The 24,205-nt window shown below is 50.3% G+C and overlaps 1 protein-coding gene across 4 annotated transcripts in view; it reads right to left on the bottom strand.

Annotated features, from left to right (window-relative positions):
- The window catches only part of MDGA1 (MAM domain containing glycosylphosphatidylinositol anchor 1), a 54,076-nt gene extending 49,467 nt beyond the window's left edge, over window positions 1-4,609 (bottom strand). For all 4 annotated transcript variants that reach the window (XM_053603375.1, XM_053603373.1, XM_053603374.1 and 1 more), the window contains exon 1: window positions 3,512-4,609. In XM_053603375.1, coding sequence (XP_053459350.1) covers window positions 3,512-3,578 — 67 coding nt within the window. In that variant the 5' untranslated portion in view covers window positions 3,579-4,609. The remainder of the gene's footprint in view (window positions 1-3,511) is intronic.
- Between the last annotated feature and the right edge of the window lie 19,596 nt (window positions 4,610-24,205).

Here is a 24,205-nt window from a genome sequence, read left to right as displayed (position 1 = left end):
ACCAAAGTTTTAGATGTGATGCCTTCGCCAGAGAAAGAAACAGATGTGGACAGCAGTTTCAAGGCATGTGAGAGTAGGAACTCCAGTGAAAAATTCCGAGTGCTCATACCCAGATCAAACTCAGGAGACGACACTGGGAGACTCACTTCCTGAAATTCCTTCTCTACACTCCCTAGAGGAGGGGAAAAAAACCTGACTCGGTGATAATTTTGTAAGCTATGTTGCTCTTGTCAAATTATTCAACATCTGTCTTCATGTTCCTACAAAAATTAGCATAGGATAGTAGTTTCTGATGACACCTTTGGTGAAATATTTTGACTTCCACCAGTAAGTTGCAAACAACCTGTCTTAAGGATAATGTCAATTCCCACTTCTGCATATTAAATAATCCAGGGGTTTGTTGTGTTTTTGTAAGGGAAAGTAATCCCACCAACTTGCCCCTGGCTGGAAGTCTGGCTGCTATAGGAGGAGGAAAGTAAGCCAGGACAGAAGAGGGGGTGTTCTCGGACACTATCCACATGGAGGTTATTCCTCCTCAATCATTACTGCCATTGCCCCAGTTCAGCCCCCCAGTCTGCCAGAAAGCAGATTACAAGATCCACCCCAGAAGACAACAAACTGGGCCAGGAGATCTGGGAGGCGAGGAGGGAGGGGAGACTGACTCCAAATGGACCATCTGGTCCAGCCCTCGGCTGTTGCAGCATCTGTGCCCCAAAGAAGAACAAAGCCGCCTGGCCAAACTAAGAGTGCATCCCCAGCCCTATTGCTGACCACGCATCTTACAGCAGGCGTCTGGACCTCAGTACAGAGCAGGGCATAGGACTACAGGTACCTGCCTTCTACCACCCTCAGCAGAACTGCACAGCCCAGGCCAAATGCAGACAATGGGTTTTCCTTCCACCTCCTGCTGTGCCTCGCCTTCTCAATTAAGCTTTTGCATTAATCTGCCCCTCTCTTCAGCCCCTCTCTCTACCTCCTGGGGGTAGAGGGCCAGAGGTTCCCTTCCCAGAGCACACATTTTTCTTCCGTGCCTTGAGTGAAACCTATAGCTTCCCTCCCAGTGCAACAATGGGCTTCTAGCCTAGGACTCCATGATTATCCCTAAGCAGTGACCCACAAAGAGTACCCCACTCCCCTGCCTACAAGCCCGGTCCTAGAGAGACTTCTTGGAAAGAAAGAATTTCAAAAAGCCTTTCTTCAACCTCCCCCCAACCATAGGCCTTCATTCATTCAACAAATATCTGCCAAGGTGTGTGCCAGGCACAATGGCCCCTACATGCTACCCTTACTCTTTCTCAAGCTACTTCATCTGCTTTGGGGGTAGAGAAAAATGAAGGCCAGTGGGGAGGGAGAACTACTTCTGGCTCTCCACCCCATTTCTTTTAAGCCAGTCCCAGTCCTACAAAGTCCCAGTCTTTTGGCTATATCTGACCAAAGCTTCTAGTGTCACAAGGAACTCAATGACCTCTTGACGTCCTCTTCCTCCTCATATTAAATTTTTCCCATCTCCCCATCACCTCAATACAGACTTCCAACCCTGGCAGCTCCCAAGAGCCCCTAAACCTTTCCTGGAGCCAAGCTCTTAAAGGAAAGGTGGAAAGAATGTCATCTGAGGTCCAGGAATCAGCCCCAGCATTTCCAGCCCTCTTGGATTTACCCAGGTGCAAGCAGGAGGGGACAAAATACAGAGAGAAAAGGTTACAGGTGAGCCTCTGGCTGAATCCTGGCCCCAGAGTACTCTGAAATGAGGGTCCACAGAGATTGTCTCCCAACCTCACTCTTTCTGCTGGGGTTTCTAGGCTTGGCCCAGAGAAGCCTCCTCAAGATTGGGCCCCGTGCAGCCTGGAGAAGGATGGAGAAGCTAGAAAGGATGGAGGACAGGGATAAGCAGGAGATGGGTTTGCCCAGTCTGCCCAGTATGTGGAGGAAGGGGTAGAGTGGAGGCCAGCAGCACACAGTGAGGATTCTCCACCACTTTCCAGGGCCTCAGCAGTGTCCCTCTTAGGGCCGCTCTAAGGAAGCAGTGGAGCTTAGGGAACTTTTGGGGAGAAAGAAGATCACTGCTCTATGGAGGCTACAGCCTCCAGGGCCTGCCCAGGCCTCCTCCCTGAAACTCTGCTTTGCCCAGACCCTGCTGTGTTCTTTCTCCTTCCTGCCTTTTCTGGCCTATGTGAGGGGCCAGGCAGTAAGAGACACACAAACTAATTAAAAAGCAGAGTTTGGCCAGCTGCCTGGGCCAGCCTCACCAGAGAATTAAGCCCAAGCCAGCTAGCAGTGTAGGGCCAAGAGCATGTCACTTCCCAGACACCCCTCAGAACACCCCCTTCCTCTTGCCTGGCACAGGCAGACAGGCCAGATACCTCCAGAAGGAAGCATTTAGCACCAGCACCTGAGGCTGGAAGCAAGGGACATAGTGCCTCTGCCACCCCACATGGACTAGGTCAAACTCTTCCCTGATCTAAAGGGAAATCATTAGGCCCTCAGCCTCAGGAAAAAAGGGAGAAAGAATCCCACTCACCCCAGCTACATATCATACTACAAAAACCTATAAAACCACCCTGCGGTCAGGAGGCAAAGTAGAGGCCATTGGGCCCTCGGGCTGACTTTCTGTGCTGTAGGGTGAAGGCACTGCGGGAGGTGAGCCTCGTTGACCCTGACGGGATGATGCCTGCCTGTGGGGCCTTCCATGGGAAAACCCACGACTTGGGAAGGTGAAGGGGTAACCAGAGTTCCCCCACCCCACCCCGGCGTGAGACAGCGAGGCGTGCGGAGGCAGGAGCAAAGCTGCCAGGCAGCAGGCAGAGTTTGGACACGTAGCCCGATGGGTGCGTGCGGTGTTCGCGTTTCCAGAGGATGGTGGCTGAATGTGTTTGTATGTGAGCGCATGGAGAAGGAAGATGGGCTAGGGGTTTGTAGCTGGAACTAGGGACAGGAAGAACTGCCTCAGGAAAGGTCCGAAAGAGATGCCACGGTCGCAGGCGCGGGAGCCAGGGGATGCCGGCATCCTCTCCCGCTGTCAAGAATCGAGCAGAAGAAGCGAAGCCGCAGCGACCGCGGGGAAGGCGAGCTCGCCTCCCGACCACGGCGCTGGAAGCCGGCTCGCCAGCAAGCCGCGCGCAACTCTGGATCGCGCATCGCTTGGCTTCCCCTCTGGAGGCCAAACCAAGAGAAAACCAGGTTTCGGTGCAAGTCTCTGGGCTAGGATTTGTCCGGTCTCCGGAGCCGACTGCATGCTCTCAAGGATTCCTAGTCACTCCCGCCCCTAGCAGGGTTTGGGAAAGTGGGTACCTCCCTCTGACATTCCCAGCTTCACGCCAAACCCTACCACAGTTCCCTGAGTTCCCAAGCAGCTAGCTCTGTCTCCTCGCGCCCTGGAGAGGGCGGGGACGTAGGCAAGCACTCCAGAGTCCGAGCCGAGGTCTCCACCAAACCCCGGCAGCGCGCACTTTGCGCCTCTTGCAAAGTTTCAGTGCAGGTCTAAGCCAGCTTGGGGCGGGACGCGGGCTCTTACCGTAGACCCCTTGTCCCCGGCAGTGGAAGGGGATCAGCGCCAGAAGTAGAAGGCAGGTCACCTCCATCTTCACCACCGGTGCTTCATCCCCGCGAGGCGGCGCAGCCCAAGAGGCGGCCGGGGGCTCATCCGCCCAGGCCCTGCGACGCCCCTGTTTTCCCCCCGCTTTGCCTGAGAGGAGGCAAAGAGAGCAGCGGCAGCCACGGAGACTAGGAAGCTGAAGAGGCGGCGGTAGCGACCCGGGATTCTCCACTGGCTGGGCCGCTGCCCGCGTGGGGACGCAGGGGGCGCTGACCTGGCCCCGAACGCCTCCGCGCGCCCAGCGCAGCGGCCAGCGCCCTGGCCCAAGGAGCCGGACTGCCGAGCCGTCCCTGTTCCCCAGGGCTGTCCGCACAGGATGCTGGGCACCGGGGACCTCCCTGCCGCGGCCGCGGCGCTCGGATCCAATAGGCCACAGATGACTGACAAACTTGTCGTTTCCCTGCCCTGGGGTCGCCCGCCCCCCCGCGGAGCGGGGGCGGGGAGTCCCGGGCTCCGCTCGGGTTAATCCGCGGTTCCCAGTCCTGGAGGGCGCGGAGGGCTCTTCCGCGCGACCCAAGGGGGCCGGTCCGGCGCTCTCCCGGCGGCGAAGGAGCTCCGGCCCCGGCCCTCCCGAGCCAGGGAGCAGCGCGGGCTGGGTTCCGCCGAGGGGCTAGTGCCACCGGTCCTCGGGTCCGCGAAGTTAGCCGAGCTGCCGACAAACCCGGGGGAGGGATCGCAGCCCAGTGCCCCGCGGGATTCTGGCGAGCAATTCCAGGCACCACGGGCCCCAGAAGGCGGGGAAAGAAGGAAAGTTTGAGTCGTTTGAAAAATATTCGCGCTCTCGCAGAGGCCGGGGCTGCGGCACTAGCGCCGCTCACCGCCTCCGCTCTCCGCGCTCCGCTCCCGCCGTCTGGCCGCCGCCGCGGCGTTCCCGGGCTCCGATCTCTCCGGAGAGCAGGACTGCGCCGCGCCCCAAGTTGGTCGTCCCCGCCCCCGCCCGGCGGCCTCGGACGGTGGGGGCCCCGAGCGGGCGGGGCCGGGCCGGGCTCCGGGCCGCGGGAGCGCTCCGCTCGCTCGGCAACTTGGGCTTTGCTGTGCTGCTTTTTCGCCCCTCGGAGCTTTTCATTCCGCGCTCTTCCCGCCTCCCTCCCTCCTCTCTCCTCCCGCCTCCCTCCTCCTCGCGTCTCCTCGTTCGGTCTCTCGCTCTCCCACCCTTTGTCGCTCCCTCTCCTGTTTGATTCCCCTCCAGTTAAAAAAAGGAGCCAATTAAAGGCAGCCCAGCTCGCCCAGCCCAGCCTCTGTCCAATTTCTTCGCCTCCCCCAGGACCAATTAGAGAAAACAAAACAGGGCTGGGGGAAGCCGACTGCCTGCTTTCTTCTCTCTCTCTCCCTCTCTTCCTCCCCCTCTTCTCCCCATCTCTGTCTCTCCTTCTCTCGCTCCCCCCGCAGCCCCCACCGCAGGAAAATGTCAGAAAGCAGAAATGGATCCATCTATCCCGAGGACAGTGGCGGAGGGACTTGGGTTTCGCGTGGGCTCTGTAGCCGCTCGCTCTGCGCCCGCCCTTGCACACCCAGACTGGCTGCCCGAGCTGGGTGCACCGATCCCGGCACGCTCGCGGGGTAGGCACGGCGGCTCGCTTCGGGAACCCAAGCCAGCAGGGTTCTGCACACTTCGCACATGTTTTGTACTTTGGGGAGGCGGGACTGAAGCGAGGATCCCAGGGAAAGGCCGGGCTGCCTGCGGTTCCTAGGGTCTTGCAGACGCGCGTCCTGGGCCGCCTGCAGTCGGTCTGCAGCGCTGTCTGGCAGGCTCCGGAGTCCCCACGCCCCCCGGCCGAGCCCCCGCCCCTTTCCAGGCCTTCTGGGCCTCTACCGGGGTCCCGCGCAGGGGTCACTGTCAGAGCAGCTGGCTGAGTCGCAAGCTGAGAGGGTCGCTTAGAGCTCCTGCCCTTGCTGCCACCCACAGGTTGCCAACAGGTTTGCCCGCAGAACCCCTCGGCCAGATCTCCCTCCAGGACACCCCATACTCTCCTCAGCTCGCACCCCTCCCCAGCCTGCCTCCCCCCAGGACCTAAGGAGCCCCCAAGCTCCCCAGGGGCTCCTGTCTTTCCGGCTCCAGAGCTGGAGTCCCGCGCTCTGGGTCTCCGCTACCTCCACCCGGCCCTCCCAGAGCTGGAGCCGAGAGCGCTGGTCCAAACGCCCACGGAGAGGGGCGTAGGCTGCGAAGCGAGGCGGATGGCCTCCCCTGCGCCTGCGATCGCTCCCCACGCCCGGTCCTGCTAATCTCACCTGCTGCACCTGTCACCGTTATTTATCTCAGCGTGTGTGCAGGGGCTCTATTAGGGCGGCCCGCGGGAGCGCGGACAGCCGCAGCAGCCTCGCTCTCCAGAAACGTTCAGTATCTTGACAGTGATGGTGGTTCCACAACACTATACATTTGTCAAAACTCAAAGACCTGTACACCAAAAAGGGTTAATTTTTCTGCATCTAAATTAAAACATAAATCTAGTAATAATAATAAACCATCCCTTTCACAGGCCCACTTCCTGCTAGGTCCCTCCCCCCTCCAGGGTTTCCTGCCATAGGAGCACGTGCTCCTGACTTCGAGGAGGGGAGAGGGAGGTGCTGGGAAATGCCTAGTGGCTTTGAGGGCTGTCAGCTCATCTCTAGAACATCTGAAGACTCCTATTCTCCAGTCCCCCTCCAAGGGTTTGCACCTTTCTCTTCCTTCCTCTTCTCTCTCTCTCCTTCCTTTCTTCCCTGTGTCCAAGGCAAGATAAGGAGGTCCAGGCCCAACTTACTGCTGTGCCCCCAGTAGATGCTGGCTTGTTGAATGAATTAGTGAATGATGTCCATCATAGTCCAGATACTACAGACCTAGGAGACCCTCAGTGCAGCCACCTCCCCAACTATTACCCTAAAGTAAAACAAATTCACTTTCTCCCCCACAGAGATAGGGACCTATCCTGACTCTTCCCGCCTGCTTCCCCACCAAGTCTGAAAAAGAAGTGACAGTTGAGGGTGCGATGAGTAACTTCTTTAATCATTATCTTATTATTCCTAGAAACCCCCAGCTCCTCCTGGAAGCTGTCAGTGAGTGATCACTATGATCCTGGCTCTCCCTGGCTTTGCCTATCCTGAGCTGAAGGAACACTTCTCTATGGCCTGGGAAACTGCCATTCTGTTTTCCAACTCAAACACCAGTCAGTTGCTCCTCCTCAGCTTTGGAGTAAGTTACTGGGGACAGTAAACCCCAGTGACTCAGTGGTCATTCTCTTGAGTTCCACCCTCAGAACACGCACTGATCTGGAGGAAAGAGAAGACTGTGATGGGAGAGGGACAGAGCACAGAGGGGAGCAGAGGACCGAATTCAAGGCAGGCTGGGATTAAACACTGGCTGTATCTAATCCACCTGTGAATACTCTGCAGCTAATTGTATGCAGCATAAATACCTCGACAGCCTGTGTGTGCCTGTAAATTCAATCATCTCCTCCCCAAAATGTGCCTTGCCTGCTGCCTTGACAGAGCCCCAAGGTCTGACAATAGGAGTCAAAGAGCTCTAGACTTTGGAGCCATCGATCCCGCATTCTATTCCTAACCTCTCCAGGCCTCAGTTTCCCCAGATATAAAGTGGGTGGGATCCCTATCTCACAGAGTGGTTGAGAAACATGAGTAACAATAATGATAGTTGATCCCCACATGACACACACTGTCATGTGTATTAATTAATTCTCACAACAACTATGTGAGACAGGGCTGTTATTCTCACAGAACAACAGAGAAAGATTTAGTGACTCATATGGCTGCTAAGTAACGAACCTGAGTTTTGACCTAAGTAGCCTGGTTCAGCAACCTTGCTGTTTCCCACTGTTCTATGTTGAAGAAGTGTAAGGGCCTAGGAATCTAGTAATGTTTTCACAAGTGAACATCACACTCAGAACAAGTCTCTGGATCTGGACCCCAAATCAAGCTGTTAAGGGGTGGAGGTGGAGATGGGAGGGCACAGAAGAACTAGACTGCTAGACCTGAGGGAGATGGACCACAGGGCACAGGATCGAACTGAGGCCAGGGTGCCTAAAGGCTCAGTAGGTAAGCACCAGGGTGCCAAGTCCTGGGTTCTATCCAAGATGCTTGAAGGTCACTTCCCACTGAAGAAAAACACTGTTTGGGTGAGGTATCGGTTTCCTTCTTTGTTTGTTTTTTACCTCAGAGAAAGCCTATCACTTGGGCTCCAGGAAGTCTCAAGAGCTGGCTGCTGACTAAAAGGTTGTGTGACCAGCCAAGGAACAAGAAGCTTTACGCACTGGCCAAGCAGGGCAGCTGCAGAGTTTATTGTGAGAGGGTATTACTAGAAAGCTCTCTCATCATTTCCTGCCACCAGCGCCCCGCTCTCTCTGCAAGTGAGAGCCTGGAAGAGGAGAAAGGGAGAAAGAGGAAGAGTCTTTGCTGGGATGGTGTCGTCACCTTGCAAGGGAAATTGTCTCTGAAAATCATACAGTGGCAGGTATTGATTCAATCCCAGAGCAAGAGGATCTCTGGTCAGGTGGAGGAAGGCTGGCTGGGAGGGGATGAGTTATGAGCCTGCTGAAAGACCAGTGTATTAATTTGGGCTCTAACAAATAGCCAATTAATGGTTCCAGCTGCTAATTAGTAAGCAGTTAACTCCCATTATAAATTGTGCAGCTTGAGACTAGTGATAATGCAATCCTACCATGACACCCTTGGAGGGAAGGAGCCCGATATACTTCTGTCACCCAGAGCCTATAGCTCCCGCCACGCCCTCCTTACCCCACAACCCCAGAGGCCCTCTGCTGGTAGAATGCTGGCTGCATGATAGCAGGAACTTCGCCTGTATGCCCATCTTTCATTCATTTAACAAATACTTAATGAGCACCTACCGTGTACCCAGCACTGCTGTGGGCATTGCACACTCAATGTGACCAAAATAGACGAGAATCCCTGCCTTCGTGGAGGTTATAGTCTAATAAGACAGACAATAGACTACCTAAATAAGGAAAATAAACAATATTTAGATAGGAGTATTAAGGAGAACACTAAAGCTAAAAAGAAGAGCAGGTAACTTGAGAGCTAAAATGTTACAGAATATACCGAGAAAGATTCCCACTAATATTTAAGTCATGACCTTAAAGAGCAGAAGGATGGAACCATGCCAATATCTGGGGGAAGAACATTGCAGGGAGAGGAGACAGCAAGTATAAAGGACTATGGTGGTCAGCAGTGTTTGGCTGAGATCAGAAAGGTTTAGAGGGAAGGTCATTTGGGCCCTGGGGTTATTGCAAGACATTGAATTTTACCCTGAGTGCAGTGGGAGCTATGACAAGGTCTTCAGCACAACAGAGGAAGGATCTGACTTTAATTTGGTAGGCTCACTCTGTGCTGTGTGAGGAATAAATTAAAAGGGGGTGACACGGTATCCCCAAAACCTGGCACAGTGCCTGAGCCTTAGTAGGTGCTCTTTAAATGCTAATCCTATGAGTTGATGAATGATTATTGATGGGGCTAGATTGTGAGACTGAGAACCATGCCCACATTTGAAAGGCCGATTTATTTGGATTCTCTTGTAAATTATTTTATAACCATCACCTCGGTGACTTTACATTTGAACTTTCCAAGAAATTCCACATCTACTATCCTACTTGGTCCTTAAAGTGTTCCTATGAGGTAAATTTTGTGGTCCCCTTCATTTTACAGATGTGAAAACTGAGGCAAAGAGACATTCCCTGACTGGCTTAACAATGAATGATGGAAGATATCAGTTCTAGACTGATGAGGGGGCAAGTAGGCACAAATGCCATCCCCCTTTCTGGTCGAGTGTCATGACTATACCCCACCTTACTGTGTGACCTTCCCCTCTTGGGCTTCAGAGTCCCATTTCCACGAAGAGCAGGTGTGCCTCGACTGCCTCTAAGATTGCTCCTCCAAAGTCTCCTGAACTGTGTCAGAGGCCCAATGTCTAGATTCTACTACTTCCCAAAGTGAGGGTCACCTGGGCTCCCTTTGTCTACACTAATGTTGGAAAAGGGGGGATGCTTTGTTTAACTTTTTTGAGCTGATGTTTCAGTAGAGCAAAAGTAATTTTGTTTTAACACTAATTTGAAACATATATGGTCTTCCCACTCTAAGCGGGTGTAGGGAACTCTGATTTACCAGGCTTTCCTTCTCCAGTGGGTGGAACTAGGGAGGGGGCAAGTAGGCAGGAAAAGTCAGATTCTCTTAAATATTTATTAATTTAACAAATAGTTATTGCGCCAGGCATTGTGCCCACATCATACCTGGTACCCTATTGTGCTGGAGACATCCAACAGGTAAATACCCAAACCTACTCTTAAGAACCCCCTGTCTGATGGAGGAGATACAGCCCTGGACCTAAAAGATCCCAGCCTTTAAGGAGACTGTGAAGCTGGCACACAGCTATGTTCTCCTGAGCAGGGAAGACTACTATTACAGGGTTATAAATTGTAGTATAAAAATGGAGCCAGAGGGCGGCGCCTGTGGCTCACTCGGTAAGGCGCCGGCCCCATATACTGAGGGTGGTGGGTTCAAACCCGGCCCCGGCCAAACTGCAACCAAAAAATAGCTGGGCGTTGTGGCGGGCGCCTGTAGTCCCAGCTACTCGGGAGGTTGAGGCAAGAGAATCGCTTAAGCCCAGGAGTTGGAGGTTGCTGTGAGCTGTGTGAGGCCACGGCACTCTACCGAGGGCCATAAAGTGAGACTCTGTCTCTACAAAAAAAAAAAATGGAGCCAGAGCCAGGTATGATGATATTTACCTGTAGTCCTAGTTAGGGGAAGCTGAGGTGGGATAATCTCTTAAGTCCAGGAGTTCAAAGCTACAGTGAGCTTTGAGGGTATCACTGCACTCCATTGGGCAATAGAGCGAGACACTGTCTCTAAAAAAATTTTAAATTTGGCTTGCACAGTGGCTCACACCTAATCCTAACACTTTGAGAAGCAGAACCAGGAGGATCGCTTGAGGCCAGGAGTTGGAGACCTGCCTGGATAACACAATGAATACCAAAAAAAAAATAGAATTGTCTGGGCATAGTGCTGTGTGCCTGTAATCCCAGCTACTCAGGAGGCTGAGGCTGGAGGATCACTTGAGCCCAGGAGTTTAAGGTTGCTATGAGCTAGGCTGACACCACAGCACTTTCTAGCCTCTAGGCAACAGAGTGTAACTGTCTAAAAAAAAAAAAAAAAAAAAAAAAAAATGGAACCAGGCCAGAGATCTAGGAATAGACACACACTAAGGAAGTATTTTCTATTTTTTATTTTTTTTATTCTTAAATCATAGCTGTGTACATTAATGTGATCATGGGGCACCATACACTGGTTTTTAAGGAAGTCTTTTCTACATGGCTAAAGGAAAAGAGAATGGAGAACTAGGAAGGCATTTGGCTGCTTACTCTGTGTTTCCTACCCTTTGCCTTCCACATTTCAACCAAGTCAGAGAAAAGCAACCTGTTTTATTTGGGTATTTTCTCCTAATGCAAATGTCTCTCTGGGCTCTTGGGAAAGAGGCCCAGTTTGAAGGCAAGACTGTAAAGCTGGGATGGAGCTGTGAGCACCAAGGGAGAGGAGAGCTCTCTCACTCAGAGGGCCAGGCCCCACCCCAGCAAAAAGCCCCATTCCTACCTCACGCTACTGATCTCCCCAAGGGAGACACCTCTACCCAAGGGGACTGCAGAGCACTTGAGATCAGCTCCTCTCCCAAGGCCCTGCTGCTTCTGTGGCCTCACAGAGTCAACCCCCAGCCCCAGCTTAGGGTGAGCATTCAGATATCGTGCTCTGTTTTCCTGTGTGCTGTGAGCTCAAGGGCAGGGTGGGTGTTCTGCTCATGGCTGGATCACTCCCAGTGGCCAGGGCTAAGGACACAGTAGCCATCGGATGTATGCTTATTAAAACGAACTGAGTTGGGTACTCCTTACTCAAGCAAAGGTAGGCTTTGGGCACGACCCGATCTATCGGGATAAGGCAGGTCCAAAATATCTAGACAATAGGTAGATAGGTGACCGCACTGTCCCCTCCTGGGATGCTCTCTGAGAGGGGAGGTCGAGTCAGGTGCGTTTCCTGAAGGCTTCTGCCAGGCTGCGGTGACTGCTGCGTTCTCTGGCATCTGCTCCCAGGCCTCAGTCGTCTCGATGGACAGCATCAAGTTTCGCTGAGCTGGTCTTTCTCACCTTCTCCCGGAGGATCAAATGCTCTCAAGCTTGAAAAAACTGGCTGAGGACTGAGGGGGGGGGGCGACAGATTGCCCCCAGCGACAGAGCCTGCGGCTCCCCTTGCTTCCTTCCTGTTTAACCGCCCCGGCCAATTCTCTTTCCTTTAGCCATCGCCCCTTTTTGATCCATGTAAAGGGGGGAGGGGCAGGAAACCTGGAGTGGACACTGAGGCTTGGAAGACACACGACCGCTGCGCATCATAAACTCCAGGGGGCGCCATTCACATAGGCTACGACAGGAATGGCGCCCACCTCCCACCCCCACTGTACAATGCGAGGGGGCTCTGCGCCGGTCTCTCTTCTCTGCCCTGACCCCAAAGCAAGCTGGCATCCTCCTACCCTGTACTTCACCTCCTGTGCTCCTTCTCTGCCCAAACCACCCCCACCCCTCCAGCCCCTAGCTCCTGTCTGCGCCGGCCGGTCAGCGACCCTCCAGGTCATCCTGGCCTAGTTTCCCACCCGCACATCACAGGATGCGCTCCCGAGGGCTCAGGGAGAGGCTGCGGGGAGGGAGCGGTCCGGCCGGCCCCTCAGCGCAGCTGGTTCCTCTGGTGGGACAGGAGCCCTGGGGACTCACTATCCTTTTGATTATGTGGTTTTCCTGGCTCTCCTTGGGGACCTTCCATGCCCATGTCCCAGGGGGCCTTCAGGATTTACACCTAGTACAAGATTTTTTTTTTTTTTTGTAGAAGGAACCCCCAGAGATCCTCCCACTCAGCCGCTTGAGGATGGTCCAGCCTGTCCTCCCCCACTTTTCATCCCCTCACCCAGAACCTCCCTGAAGGAGTGTGTGTTGCAATTGCATAACTATAAAATGCCCAGCTTAAAGGCCACTTGCCCTCCCAACCGCTGTTGTCATCTCTTTAGGGATGGGCGAACTGAGAAACAGAGTTCAGTCACTCCCCCAAGGTCACACAGCAAGTAAATTAATTGTATTCAAACCAGGGAATCTGACTCTTGAGACAGAGTCTATACTCTTCACTGCTACTGGATGCAGCCTGTCACATAGAACAGGGGCCAAGAGCTGACATACTAGAGCTGGCCTGGCCAACACATAGCCACTAGCAGCTATGTACTTTTAAACAAAATGAACTTTAAAATTCAATTCCTCAGTCACACTGGCCACGTTTCAAGTGCTCAGCAGTCACACATAGCTGGTAGTTACCCTGTTGGACAATGCAGATATAGAACATTTCCATAACACAGGAGTTTTATTGGACAGCAATAAAACTTAGTTTTAATCCTAGATCTACTGCTACTAGCTGAGCAACCATGGCAAGCTCCTCAGCCTCTCTGGATCTCCGTTTCCTCATCTGAAAAACAGTGGTAAGAATGGCGCCAACCTCACAGGGCTATTAGTGGAATTAAATGAGAAAATGTACATGAAGTGCTGAGCGCAGTGCCTGGCACGTAGTAGGCATTCTAAAAATTATTGGCTTATTAGGAATCATAATCCAGTCCTTTATTTAACTATGTGGGTAGCTAAGAACCAGAGAAACTAAGAAACTGCCCCAAAGCCATAGAGCAAATAAAATGCCAAAAGCTGGGGTTCCTAAATCTTTGTATTCCACCACACAGACTAATAATATCACTACAGTCAATAAAGGGCTTTCATGTTTGAATGTCTCCAAAATGCTGTGACATGGTTAAATGAGTTTTTATGGACTTTGTTTTAAAATTAAGAAACTGAGGCACGAAGAAGGTAAAGGAGCTTCCTTAGAATCACCATGCTATTTAGAAGCAGATTGGTACTTAATACGGTTTAATGTTCTCTCCCCTGCTTCATTATTCATGGTCTGTGCAAATTAACATGTAAATATTTGAGGGGGAGTATTTGTATGTATGTGTTCATTTGTTCACTGTGCAGAGCTCAGGGACCTATTATCCTCTATAGATAGAATATAAATTACATAAATAATATTCATATGATCTCAATTATGTAAAAAAACTGCATATACAGTAAGGATGAGATGGACAGCTAATACCATTTTAATGATTATCAAGGGTAGTGGGATTGAGAGTGATTTGCATTTCTGTCTTTATATGTTTCTGTTTCTCCCTAGTTTTCTACAAGTAGCATGTATTATTTTTACAATGAGAAATAGATGAATGTTATTTTTAAATACATATATATTTTTCATTAAGTTCCTTTGGTGTTTCGCCTATGGCCTCCTCGGCCCTCTGAGTAGTCAGGAAGCCTGACGGGGGTTTGGTTTTGCCTCACCAGGACTCCAGGAGACTCCTTCATCTAGAGGCCCTTAGGTCCCTCTGCACTGGAGTGGATTTGAATTTACTCTGCAACATCCACATGCAATAAACATCATACTGTTTTTATTTTTTTTACATCAAATAAATTCTGATTTCTAACCCTCCAATTGACAGTGTTGAGAAATCAGCCTTAGCTATGTTCAGGGGGAGTCTCCAGAGTCATAGAAAGAATCTGGGAACAGGAAAAGAGGGCTTTGTGGTTGCCATGGAATTGATTCCTGTCTCTGTGGCTCCTGAACCCTGGGCTGGACCTCAGTCAGGTTCCACTGCCCTGGACACACTCTGAGATGTCCTCACAGTAGCTCTCTCCATAACCACAAGCAGGCCTTGGAAACCATCAGGGTCTCAGCGCACAAACATCTCTATCTGGCACTGCAGGTTGGAGGGATACAAACAAAAGTTCCAAATCTCTGTCCCTTCCCAGCAACCTGCCCTGTCTCTCTTCTCCTTTCACCTTCTCTCCACTCTCCATTGAGAGACCTTTACCTCCTAAATCTAACTAGAGGGGGGCATCCTTGCTGTTTTGATAAAACTCAAAGAAGCCAGGACTCAGACACATTTCTTTTCTTGGGGTAAGGGATAAAAGGGCTGTTGTTATTCCAAGTGAAATGGAAAACCACAAAATATGTTTCAGCATAGATCCTTGCTGAACAAAACTCATCCCCGAACATTGGTTTAAAGCTTCTCAGGGCTGAGTACAGTGGCTTAAGCCTATAATCCTGACACTCTGGGAGGCCAAGGCAGGAGGATCACTTGTGGCCAGGAGTTTGAGACCAGCCTGAGCAAGAGTGAGACCCGGTCTCTACAAAGAATAGAAAAAATTAGCTGGGCTTAGTGGTACACACCTGTAGTTCCAGCTATTCAGGAGGCAGGAGAATCAATCACTTGAGCCCAGGAATTAGAGATTGCAGGGAGCTATAATGACACCACTGCACTATATATAGCTCTGGTGACAGAGTGAGATTCTAGCTCAAAAAATTAAATAATTGGTCAGGCATGATGACTCACACCTGTAATCCTAGCACTCTGGGAGGCCAAGGCAGGTGGATCGCTTGAGCTCTCGAGTTCAAGACCAGCCTGAGATAGAGCAAGACCCCATATCTAAAAATAGCCAGGCGTTGTAGCAGGCACCTCTAGTCCCAGCTACTTGGGAAACTGAGGCAAGAGAATCATTTGAGCCCAGGAATTTGAGGTTGCTGTGAGTTATGACACCATGGCACTCTACCAAGGGCAAGAAAGTGAGACTCTGTCTCAAAAATAATAATAATACTAAATTATTTATTTATTTAAAAATAATGTTTCTCAAAAAATAATAATAATAATAATGTTTCTCAGGCCTGTCTTTGCTACGTCAGCTGAAGACATAGGACAGGGGTCCTCAAACTACGGCACATGGGCTACATGAGGTGGTGTGATTGTATTCCTTCCCGTTTTGTTTTTTTACTTCAAAATAAGATATGTGCAGTGTGCATAGGAATTTGTTCATAGTTGTTTTTTTTTAAACTATAGTCCGGCCCTCCAACAGTCTGGGGGACAGTGAACTGGCCCCCTGTTTAAAAAGTTTGAGGACCTCTGACACAGGAGCATTTATGTGGAGGGGGGGGATACAGAATGGAGTCAGGGAAGCTCTACCTTCCCCTCCCTAGAATGAGGGATGGGGATTAGAGTTATTAAGGAGAAGCCCAGGAATTGGAGTCAGAGAGACTGCACATGCTGGACCCAAAGTATAAGTGTGGTAAAGACTTCTTATATGAATGAATTCAATCTTGGCACAGTTCCTCATGTCTTTGAGCCTTACCATCTTCATCTGAATAATGGGCATCCATTCATTCAACAACTATGTCTTGATTACTTGGCACTGGTGCAGGTACACAGGATATGGCAATAAACACAAAAAAGATCCTCCCTCATGGAAGTTCTATTTTAATGGGTAAGATACAATAAAAGTGTGATGATGTATCAGGTCTAATCAAATCTGTCAATGCTAGCCTCTGTCCCCTTATCCTAACACCATTGCCCTCAGCTGACTTCTAATTGCTGGCACCTGCATGCCTTTGCCCAATGCCTTCTTGTGCCTGCCCACAAAGCAGCCAGAAGGGCCAGGGACCCTTAAGTCCCTGAGAACAGCCTCAGTCAGTGACTCCAGGAGCTTCATAAACTCCATTTCCCTCTCCCCTCGGGCAGGGTGTCTCAAAGGATGTGAGCTACACTGCCTCTTGGAGTTCCCCAGTGAGACTGAGCCCCAGCTCCCCTCAGTAGTAACTGCACAAATAATGTGCCCTTTATTGGCTGCCTTCCCTTCCCTCATCTCATCTCCATTCTTCTGTGGGTCCCCATTCTCCTGTGGCTACATTTCCTGGAGTCACCAAATACCACTCAAATGCTTGTCTTGGGGTCTTCTTCTGGGAAAATATCACCTATAGTATCAGGCTATGATGGGTGCTATGAAAACAGAATTAAAATAGGGTAAAACGGTAGAGAACAAGGGGTGATGTCACTTTTGGTAGGGTGGGCAAGGAAGGTCTCTCTGAGGAGGTGACAGTCAATCAAGGACCTGGGTAAAGTGAGGGACTGAGACAGATGAAAATCTGGAGGCAAGGGTGTTCCAGGCAGAGGGAACAGCAAGTGCAAAGGTCCTGGGGTAGAAACATCTTGGAGTATGGGGATGTTAACAACACCTACCCAGGCAGGTTGTGGAGCAGGACTCCTTGAGATAGTCCATGTGAACTATAAAGCCCTGAGTACTATGAAGGCTTTTTAAATTCCCTCTTCCTCCAGCTCTTTTCAGAAAATCAGGGAGGTACCTGTGGCTCAGTGAGTAGGGTGCCAGCCCCATATACAGAGGGTGGCAGGTTTGAACCCAGCTCCGAAAATAGCTGGGTGTTGTGTGGGGGGGGCGGGCGCCTGTAGTCACAGCTACTTGGGAGGCTGAGGCAAGAGAATCGCCTAAGCCCAAGAGCTGGAGGTTGCTGTGAGCTGTGACGCCATAGCTCTCTACCGGCGACAAAGTGAAACTGTCTCTAAAAAACAGAGAGAGAGAATCGCTCAGCCTCCTGCCCTGTCTTGGCTGCCATGCTCAGCCCCTCCCCCTCTGTGCTCACCCAGCCTGTTTGGCCTGGAGCAGGGCTTGGGTTTTCCAATAACTCATTAGTGCAGCTTTTGTCATGATTGAAGAAACAAAGCCCCAACAAGAAAACTGCATTCAGCGCATTACAGGTTATTTATGAGAGAATGCAAAGCAGCCTCTGCACTGGGGGAAGCCCAGGAAGCAGGAAGGCCTTTGAGTGGGGGCTGGGACACCTGGGATCTGCCTGGTGCTGGGGTTACCAATGCCTGTGCCCAACAGACACGACCCCCTCTCTCCTGCCTTCCCACCCACAAACCAGCCATGAGTCACCACTATTGCAGCCATTTGATGTAATTCTACCCACCCATGCAGCTCTTCATTCATTCATTTATATGTTCATTTGTTTATTCAAACATGTATTAAGGGTCTATTGTGTGCTAGATACTAGCTGACATCAACATTTATGGTTCATAGAGGTGAATCAGTAATTGTGTACTCGAACCAACTCAGACCAGCTCACAAACTGTCGGCTTGTCTTCTCAACTCCACATTCAGGCTACAAACTAGAGCCTGTCCCCCAAAGAGCAAGCTGTTAAACACCAACACCCCACTGGACCAGGCCCTAGTGTCTCTGATCACACAAAGCTGAACCCCAAGAATGTATAGTCTAAAACAGAGAAGGACGTTGACTCAATTTACAATGTGACATAATCTGGCTCACCCAGAATTGCCGGCCTCAAAGCCATTCAGAACTACTACACAATTGTCTTTGCAACCTAGGAGCACATCAAAAACCAGAGAATTTAATTCTATCACCTGCAACCTGGGAAGGCTTAACAGAGCAAGTGCATTTGAAGTGAGGCTTTAAGGATAGATGAGATGTCTAGCTGAATGGAGGGCATTCCAGGCGGTGGGGTCAGTTTAAGCAAAGATGGAGGAGAGGCAGAGTGTATTCACGCCACCTAGATAAAAGTACCATAGCAGAGAGTTTTTCCCACTTAGTACCTCTCCCATCACACGAGAAAAAGTGAACTGTTTTCTGGAGAAAAATAAATGATATTGCAAGATCTGGACTGCCAGGGAGGTTGCTGGTGAACAAGGAGTACTGAGAGATGAGAACCCCTCTCTTCTTCTTTCCTCCCCTCATCACCATTCCTTCTCAAGGAAAGACCTTGACCTACAGGAAAAATGGCTGCAATGTGTGAAAGGGCAGCCAAGAGGCTTCTGAGATAGGGTAATGGCAGGTCCTGCTCAATAAAGAGTCAGAACACCAGAACCAAGGTCTCAGATAAAACAGATGGTGAAGGAGCCAGCCAAAAGCAGCTAGAACCAAGATAACCAGGAAGAACAACCTCAGGTTATCTTAAATGCTCATTATATGCTAGTTATAATACATCGGCATAGTAAAAGAAACTCCCACCAGCAAGGGACAGTTCACAAATGCTATGGCAACTTGCAGAAGTTACCCTATATGGTTTAAAAGGGGGAGGGACCCTAGGTTCTGGGAACTCCTCACACCTTTCCCAGAAACCTTATGAATAACTCTCCCTCCACTTAACATATAATTAAATAAAAGGTATAGAACAAGACCCCAGAAACTCACAAAATGCTACTCTCTGTTGCTCTGAGAGATAACTGTTACCAGCCACTGTTAACCTGAGTGGCCATTTCATACAGGGCATGGCTGGTCAGGCCCTAACAAGGCTGGAGGAGGCTGCACGCCTTCATCTGGAGTTGTTTATTCACTTCTGAGGCAACTGTCATAGATAAGGTGGCAACCGGACTCCATGGGACCAGTCAAGGACCCAAGGCACTCTGTGCACCCAGAGAAGTGTTGACTAACTACAAATTTAGTCCAGAATAAAAAATGCTTTGAAGATATAACCACTTTAAGATAGGAAGATGTTGTGTGGCTTTGTGACCTATGAGGAGGAACCTATTTGACGTGTATTATGATGAGTAACAGCATTGCTGATGTTGACTTTGACTGTGAGAATAAAAAGTAACAAAGGGAAAGAGGGAACATACCAGTTCTTTGAAGAGATATCTGCACTGTTCTCCAGAATTGCTGGCTTTTCTATAAATAAAAGCGAAACTGTTGGGCGGCTCCTGTGGCTCAGTGAGTAGGGCGCCGGCCCCATATGCTGAGGGTGGCGGGTTCAAACCCAGCCCCGGCCAAACTGCAACAAAAAAAAAAAAAATAGCCGGGCGTTGTGGCGGGCGCCTATAGTCCCAGCTGCTTGGGAGGCTGAGGCAAGAGAATCGCGTAAGCCCAAGAGTTAGAGGTTGCTGTGAGCTGTGTGACGCCACGGCACTCTACCCGAGGGCAGTACAGTGAGACTCTGTCTCTACCAAAAAAAAAGCGAAACTGTTGCTCTCTCATCTGCTTCTCCGTGATTGGTTTGGGTGACAGGCGGATAGACTCCTCGGTAGGGCAGCGTAACCACTACACTGTCTGTGGGGCAACCATTTTTTTTTCTTATCTCAATAAACTCACTTTTGCCTTATTCTGTCAGGAATTCTTTCCTTGAATTCTTCCCTATGTGAAACCAAGAACCCACTTGGCCTGAAGGTGGGACCCCAGTTTGGGTATCCACTTTCCTTTATCACTACCACTGACCCGCCCTCAGCACCACCACCACTGGTACCATCAGCATACGCCATGGCACGTGGCCCCCATCACCACTGACCCTGTTGTTATTCTGTGCATGGCTCCTTGGCGCTGTTACAGACACACACGCACATGCTCGGCTTATAGCTATCCTCTAGACACCCAAACAAACCAAATGCTTCAAGTACTCTAATCATCTCTCCTGCATGTGAGAAGAGGTCAGAATAGAATTAATCTGAGAAGCAGGCATCCCAGAGACTTTATACCTGCCACCTCCTGACTCTGGGAGACAGCTGGAGCAACCCCAAGTTTGCATTCTCACAGGCACGTGCAGAGGCAAGCATAGATCGAGATGCAGCGGCCCTGAATGCCAAACCACTGGACCTAAGCTGAGACAGGCATGGGGGAGGTCACAGTCCATTATCCTCAACAACCCCTCCTGGGCCTGGTGATCAGTGCCAGCCCAGGTCTGGCGCACCTCCTCCCAACCACCCCGCCAACCTCCACACTTGTCAGACAGGGAACTGAGCTGCCCACCAGGCAGCCTCCCACTCTCCTTCCCAGGCTTTGCCAACCACCTCCAGGGAGGGGAGAGGCAGAGAATATGACTGTACACTGCATTTGTAGGACACTTCACAGTCCCCAAGGTACAGTCACATATTCTTTCATTTAATCCTGAGAAGCCTGTGAGATGGTGATTAGTGTTTTGAGTCTGTACAGGAGAAAACAGGTTCTCAGTGATGCACCCACAGGGAAGGCAGAACCAAACCTTGGTGTTTGGTTTCAGAGATTTATTCCACAGGAATTTGTTAAGCCCTAGACTCAGAGCTAAACCCTGGATATGCAAACACGAGCACTGATAACACTAATGACACGTACAGCACATCTCACTTCATCCCCACCACAACCCTTTGAGCGGTGCTGTGTTTATCACCACCCTTTAGTGGAGGACACTAAGCATTGGTCCCATGCTGCAGGTCACTGTGAGCTCCAGGGTCTCCCAAGGTTGGCCTTGGTTCCCACTATTATCCCCAGTGTGAGCTCATCTCCCCACACCTGTGATCCCCACAGACACTCAGCAACCCTCAGACAGAATGGTGTGGGGTCAAGGGCACTACCCTGGAGTCAGACTTCTTCTGGCTTCTTGGCTGTGTGACCTTGTCAGGCTATATCACTTCTCTGTGCCCCAGTTTCCTCAACTGTAAAACAAGGCTAACAATAGTGAAAATTAATAGCAAATTCTTTTGGAGTGCTTACTTTGCAAGAAGCACTATGCTAAGCCAACAACTAGTATTAACTCACCTCGTCTTCCCCTCATCCCCGCGACATGGGGCCTGGAGAGCCCCGGCTGGTAGTCGTCATCCTTACCCAGAATTGGCTGCACCTCCTGCACCAGCTCCCCCAGGCTGCCTCCTTCTGCATTTCTTGCCTCAGCAAATGGCTCCCCATTTCTCTCATCTCCCAGGCAGACACCTGGAACCTAACCCAGAGCTCTTCCTTTCCCTGCATCAACCACCTCCTCCACCTCTCATCTCCAGCCCCTCCAACTATTTCCTCTTCCTATCTCCAGGGCTTCAGCGCAGCCCTGCTCATTTCTCACCTAGATTATTCAGCGGCATCCCCGTAGCTTCCTGCTTCCAGCCCACATACCCTGTAAACCAACCCCTGTTCTGCCAGAGGAGATTTGTGAATCACAAATCCACTGAAAATCCCTCTGTGGCTGTCCACAGCCCCAGGATCAAGCTCAGACTCTCTGGCTTAGCATGCAGCACTCCTAGGACCTGGCCCTGGCTTCCTCCCCTCTGCTCCTGGCCCATGCACAGCAGTGTGGCCACTCCAGTCACTCCAGCTGGTTCCTCTGGACCTTTGCACATGCAGTTCCCACAGTCTGGAGTGCCCTGTCCATGCCCTTCATCTAACAGGTCCCACATCCTTCGTGACTGAGCTCAGGCAACACCTCTTCCCAGAAGACTTCCTAGATCTCCACTAAGTGCTCCTCCTTCGTGCTCCTAGTAATACCCTTACCTCATTGAAGTTGTAACAGCATTATCTGTGTGTTATCCCAGCAAACACAGATGTCTCCTGGTGCCAGATGGTCAAGAGCAGTCATTGCAGGTGGATGGCCCCAGGTTCTAATTCCAGCTCCACCATTTACTGGCTGTGGAGTTACTTACTTATCTGGGTCTCAGCTTTCTTGCCTGCAATTAATAGAGACATAGAAGGAAAAGCACATACGCAGCACAGTGTCTGGCACAATTCAGGTGCTCAATAAATGTTAGCTATTATTACCTAAAAATAAGATTCTATCTTTGGCGGTGCCTGTGGCTCAGTGAGTAGGGCGCCAGCCCCATATACTGAGGGTGGCGGGTTCAAACCCGGCCCCAGCCAAACTGCAACAAAAAATAGCCGGGCGTTGTGGCGGGCACCTGTAGTCCCAGCTACTCAGGAGGCAGAGGCAAGATAATCACCTAAGCCCAAGAGCTGGAGGTTGCTGTGAGCTGTGATGGCACAGCACTCTACCAAGAAAGTAAGACTCTGTTTCTAAAAAAAAAAAAGAAAGAAAGATTCTATCTTATTCACTTTAGTATCACTATTGCCTAAAAGAGGGCCAGCCATGCAGCAGATACTCGATTAATGTCTGTTGAACTGAATCAGAGTGAAATAACCCAAAGCCAGTTTTAATTTGAATCAGGATTTCTTAGTTGCAAGCAACAAAAACCACTCTGACTGCTCTATGAAAAAGAATTTACAAAGGAGATTAGGCAGGTCATGGAATCTCTGGGAGGACCACAGAATAAGGCTTAGAAACCACACAGCCAGAAACAGTGTCCAAATGACAGCCTAGGCCAGGTGCTGTGACACCCTTCTACCCCCACACCTGGGCACAGACCCTGAAGCTTATACTAATGACACTGGGTGCTGAACACTAGAGGTAGTCCTCAACATTTGTTAGGCCCAGGGCAAGAGGCTCTCTTACTATATATCAAAGTATTTCAAAATTACAGGATTAATCTATTAAATGAAGTATGTTCAAATCTGTTCCAATTACTATAGTTGCATAATAATTTATGCTAAAACTCAGAGGGATAATACAAACATTTATTATGCTCGTAAATTATGTGGATCAAGAAATCAGATCCTGAATGGCTTGTCTCTGCCCCATAATGTCTGGTAGTTGACGGTGGCCTCAGTTCCTCTCCTTGTGTCTCTGTGTGTCTCTCCTTGTGAGTTGGTCTGGGCTTCCTCACAGCATGGTGGATGGATTCCAAGGGCACATCTCCTAAGAAAGAGACACCCATACAGAGCTGTATTGCCTTTTAGGATCTAGCATTCAAAGTCATACGGTACCACTTCTGCTGAATTCTATTCATCAAAGCAGGCACAAAGCACTGCCCAGATTCAAGGGGAGGGAAATAGACTCTCTGCCTCTCGGTGGGGAATTGTAACGATCTGAAAGAGCAAGTGAAACGACACACTGCTGTTAGCATTTTTGGAAAATACCACCTTCCACATATTCTGCTACCTTGACAAATATACCTTTATAACAACCAGGAAGGTCAGGTCCAGATTTAGAATCCTCAGAACTTGGCTATAACATGGTGGGGCAGGGGACCAACCTCTGGCCCCTGCCTCATGCCCCCTTTTCTTCCCTCAGCCTCATCCTGCATTGCCAGGGGCCCTGTGCACTTGTGTGCAGCCGCTACTGCCCATTGGCCCAAGTTCTATTCATACCCTCCACAGACTCCCCTTGGCTGTTCCTCAGGCTTTAGGGCACAAGGGCAGCATGATCTATCCTCACAAGACAGAACCAGGAAAGAGGCCTGTGCAAGCCCTGGAAGTGAGCTTGGGCCATTCAGATAGGAAAATTGGGATCCTGGTTCTTGAAGCCAAAAATAGTGGAGGTGTGGGTGCTGGGCAGGCATGTCCCTCAGTTCTGCAGATTTCTGGTGTACCTGGAGGAGCACCAGACCAGTCTTCTCTCATATGCATGGTCCAAAGCTGAGACCCCTCTCATCCAGGTCTAAGGGTGGTGCTACCTATAACTTTTGCCATTGTGGCCTCTGGAAGTTGGGTGTATCTGCAGCCACATTCAAAGAATAGGTGCCATGCTTCTTCAGAGACTTTTCTGAATACATTTGTTCATTGCATTTGGTGTAAGAGAGCCTGGGAGAGTGAGCTTCTGATTTCCTCTTAGAGGAAAAGCAAACATAAAAGATGGAGGTCCCAAATAAAGAAAGAGGGTTTAAAAGTCATAGGCATCCTACAAAGATGACAAGAGTCCACTAGGGTCCACCTCTTGGCCCCCCAACCTTGATATACACCCTTCTTCTACTGTTAAACTTGCCCAGCATGAGCATCACGGAAGCCTGCTTCTACCCAACATCATGCTATTATTCCTCACAACGAAAGCTTACCCTTTTCCCCAAAGAACAACCAAAATTGATATCAGTAATTACACCAGGATAATTAGAAAAATTTATTCTCTCTCTA

Source organism: Nycticebus coucang, chromosome 9, assembly GCF_027406575.1.
Source record: "Nycticebus coucang isolate mNycCou1 chromosome 9, mNycCou1.pri, whole genome shotgun sequence".
NCBI classification, from domain to species: domain Eukaryota; kingdom Metazoa; phylum Chordata; class Mammalia; order Primates; family Lorisidae; genus Nycticebus; species Nycticebus coucang.
The sequence above is the reverse complement of the archived record's forward strand: the minus strand, read 5'-3'. Positions and strand labels throughout refer to the sequence as shown.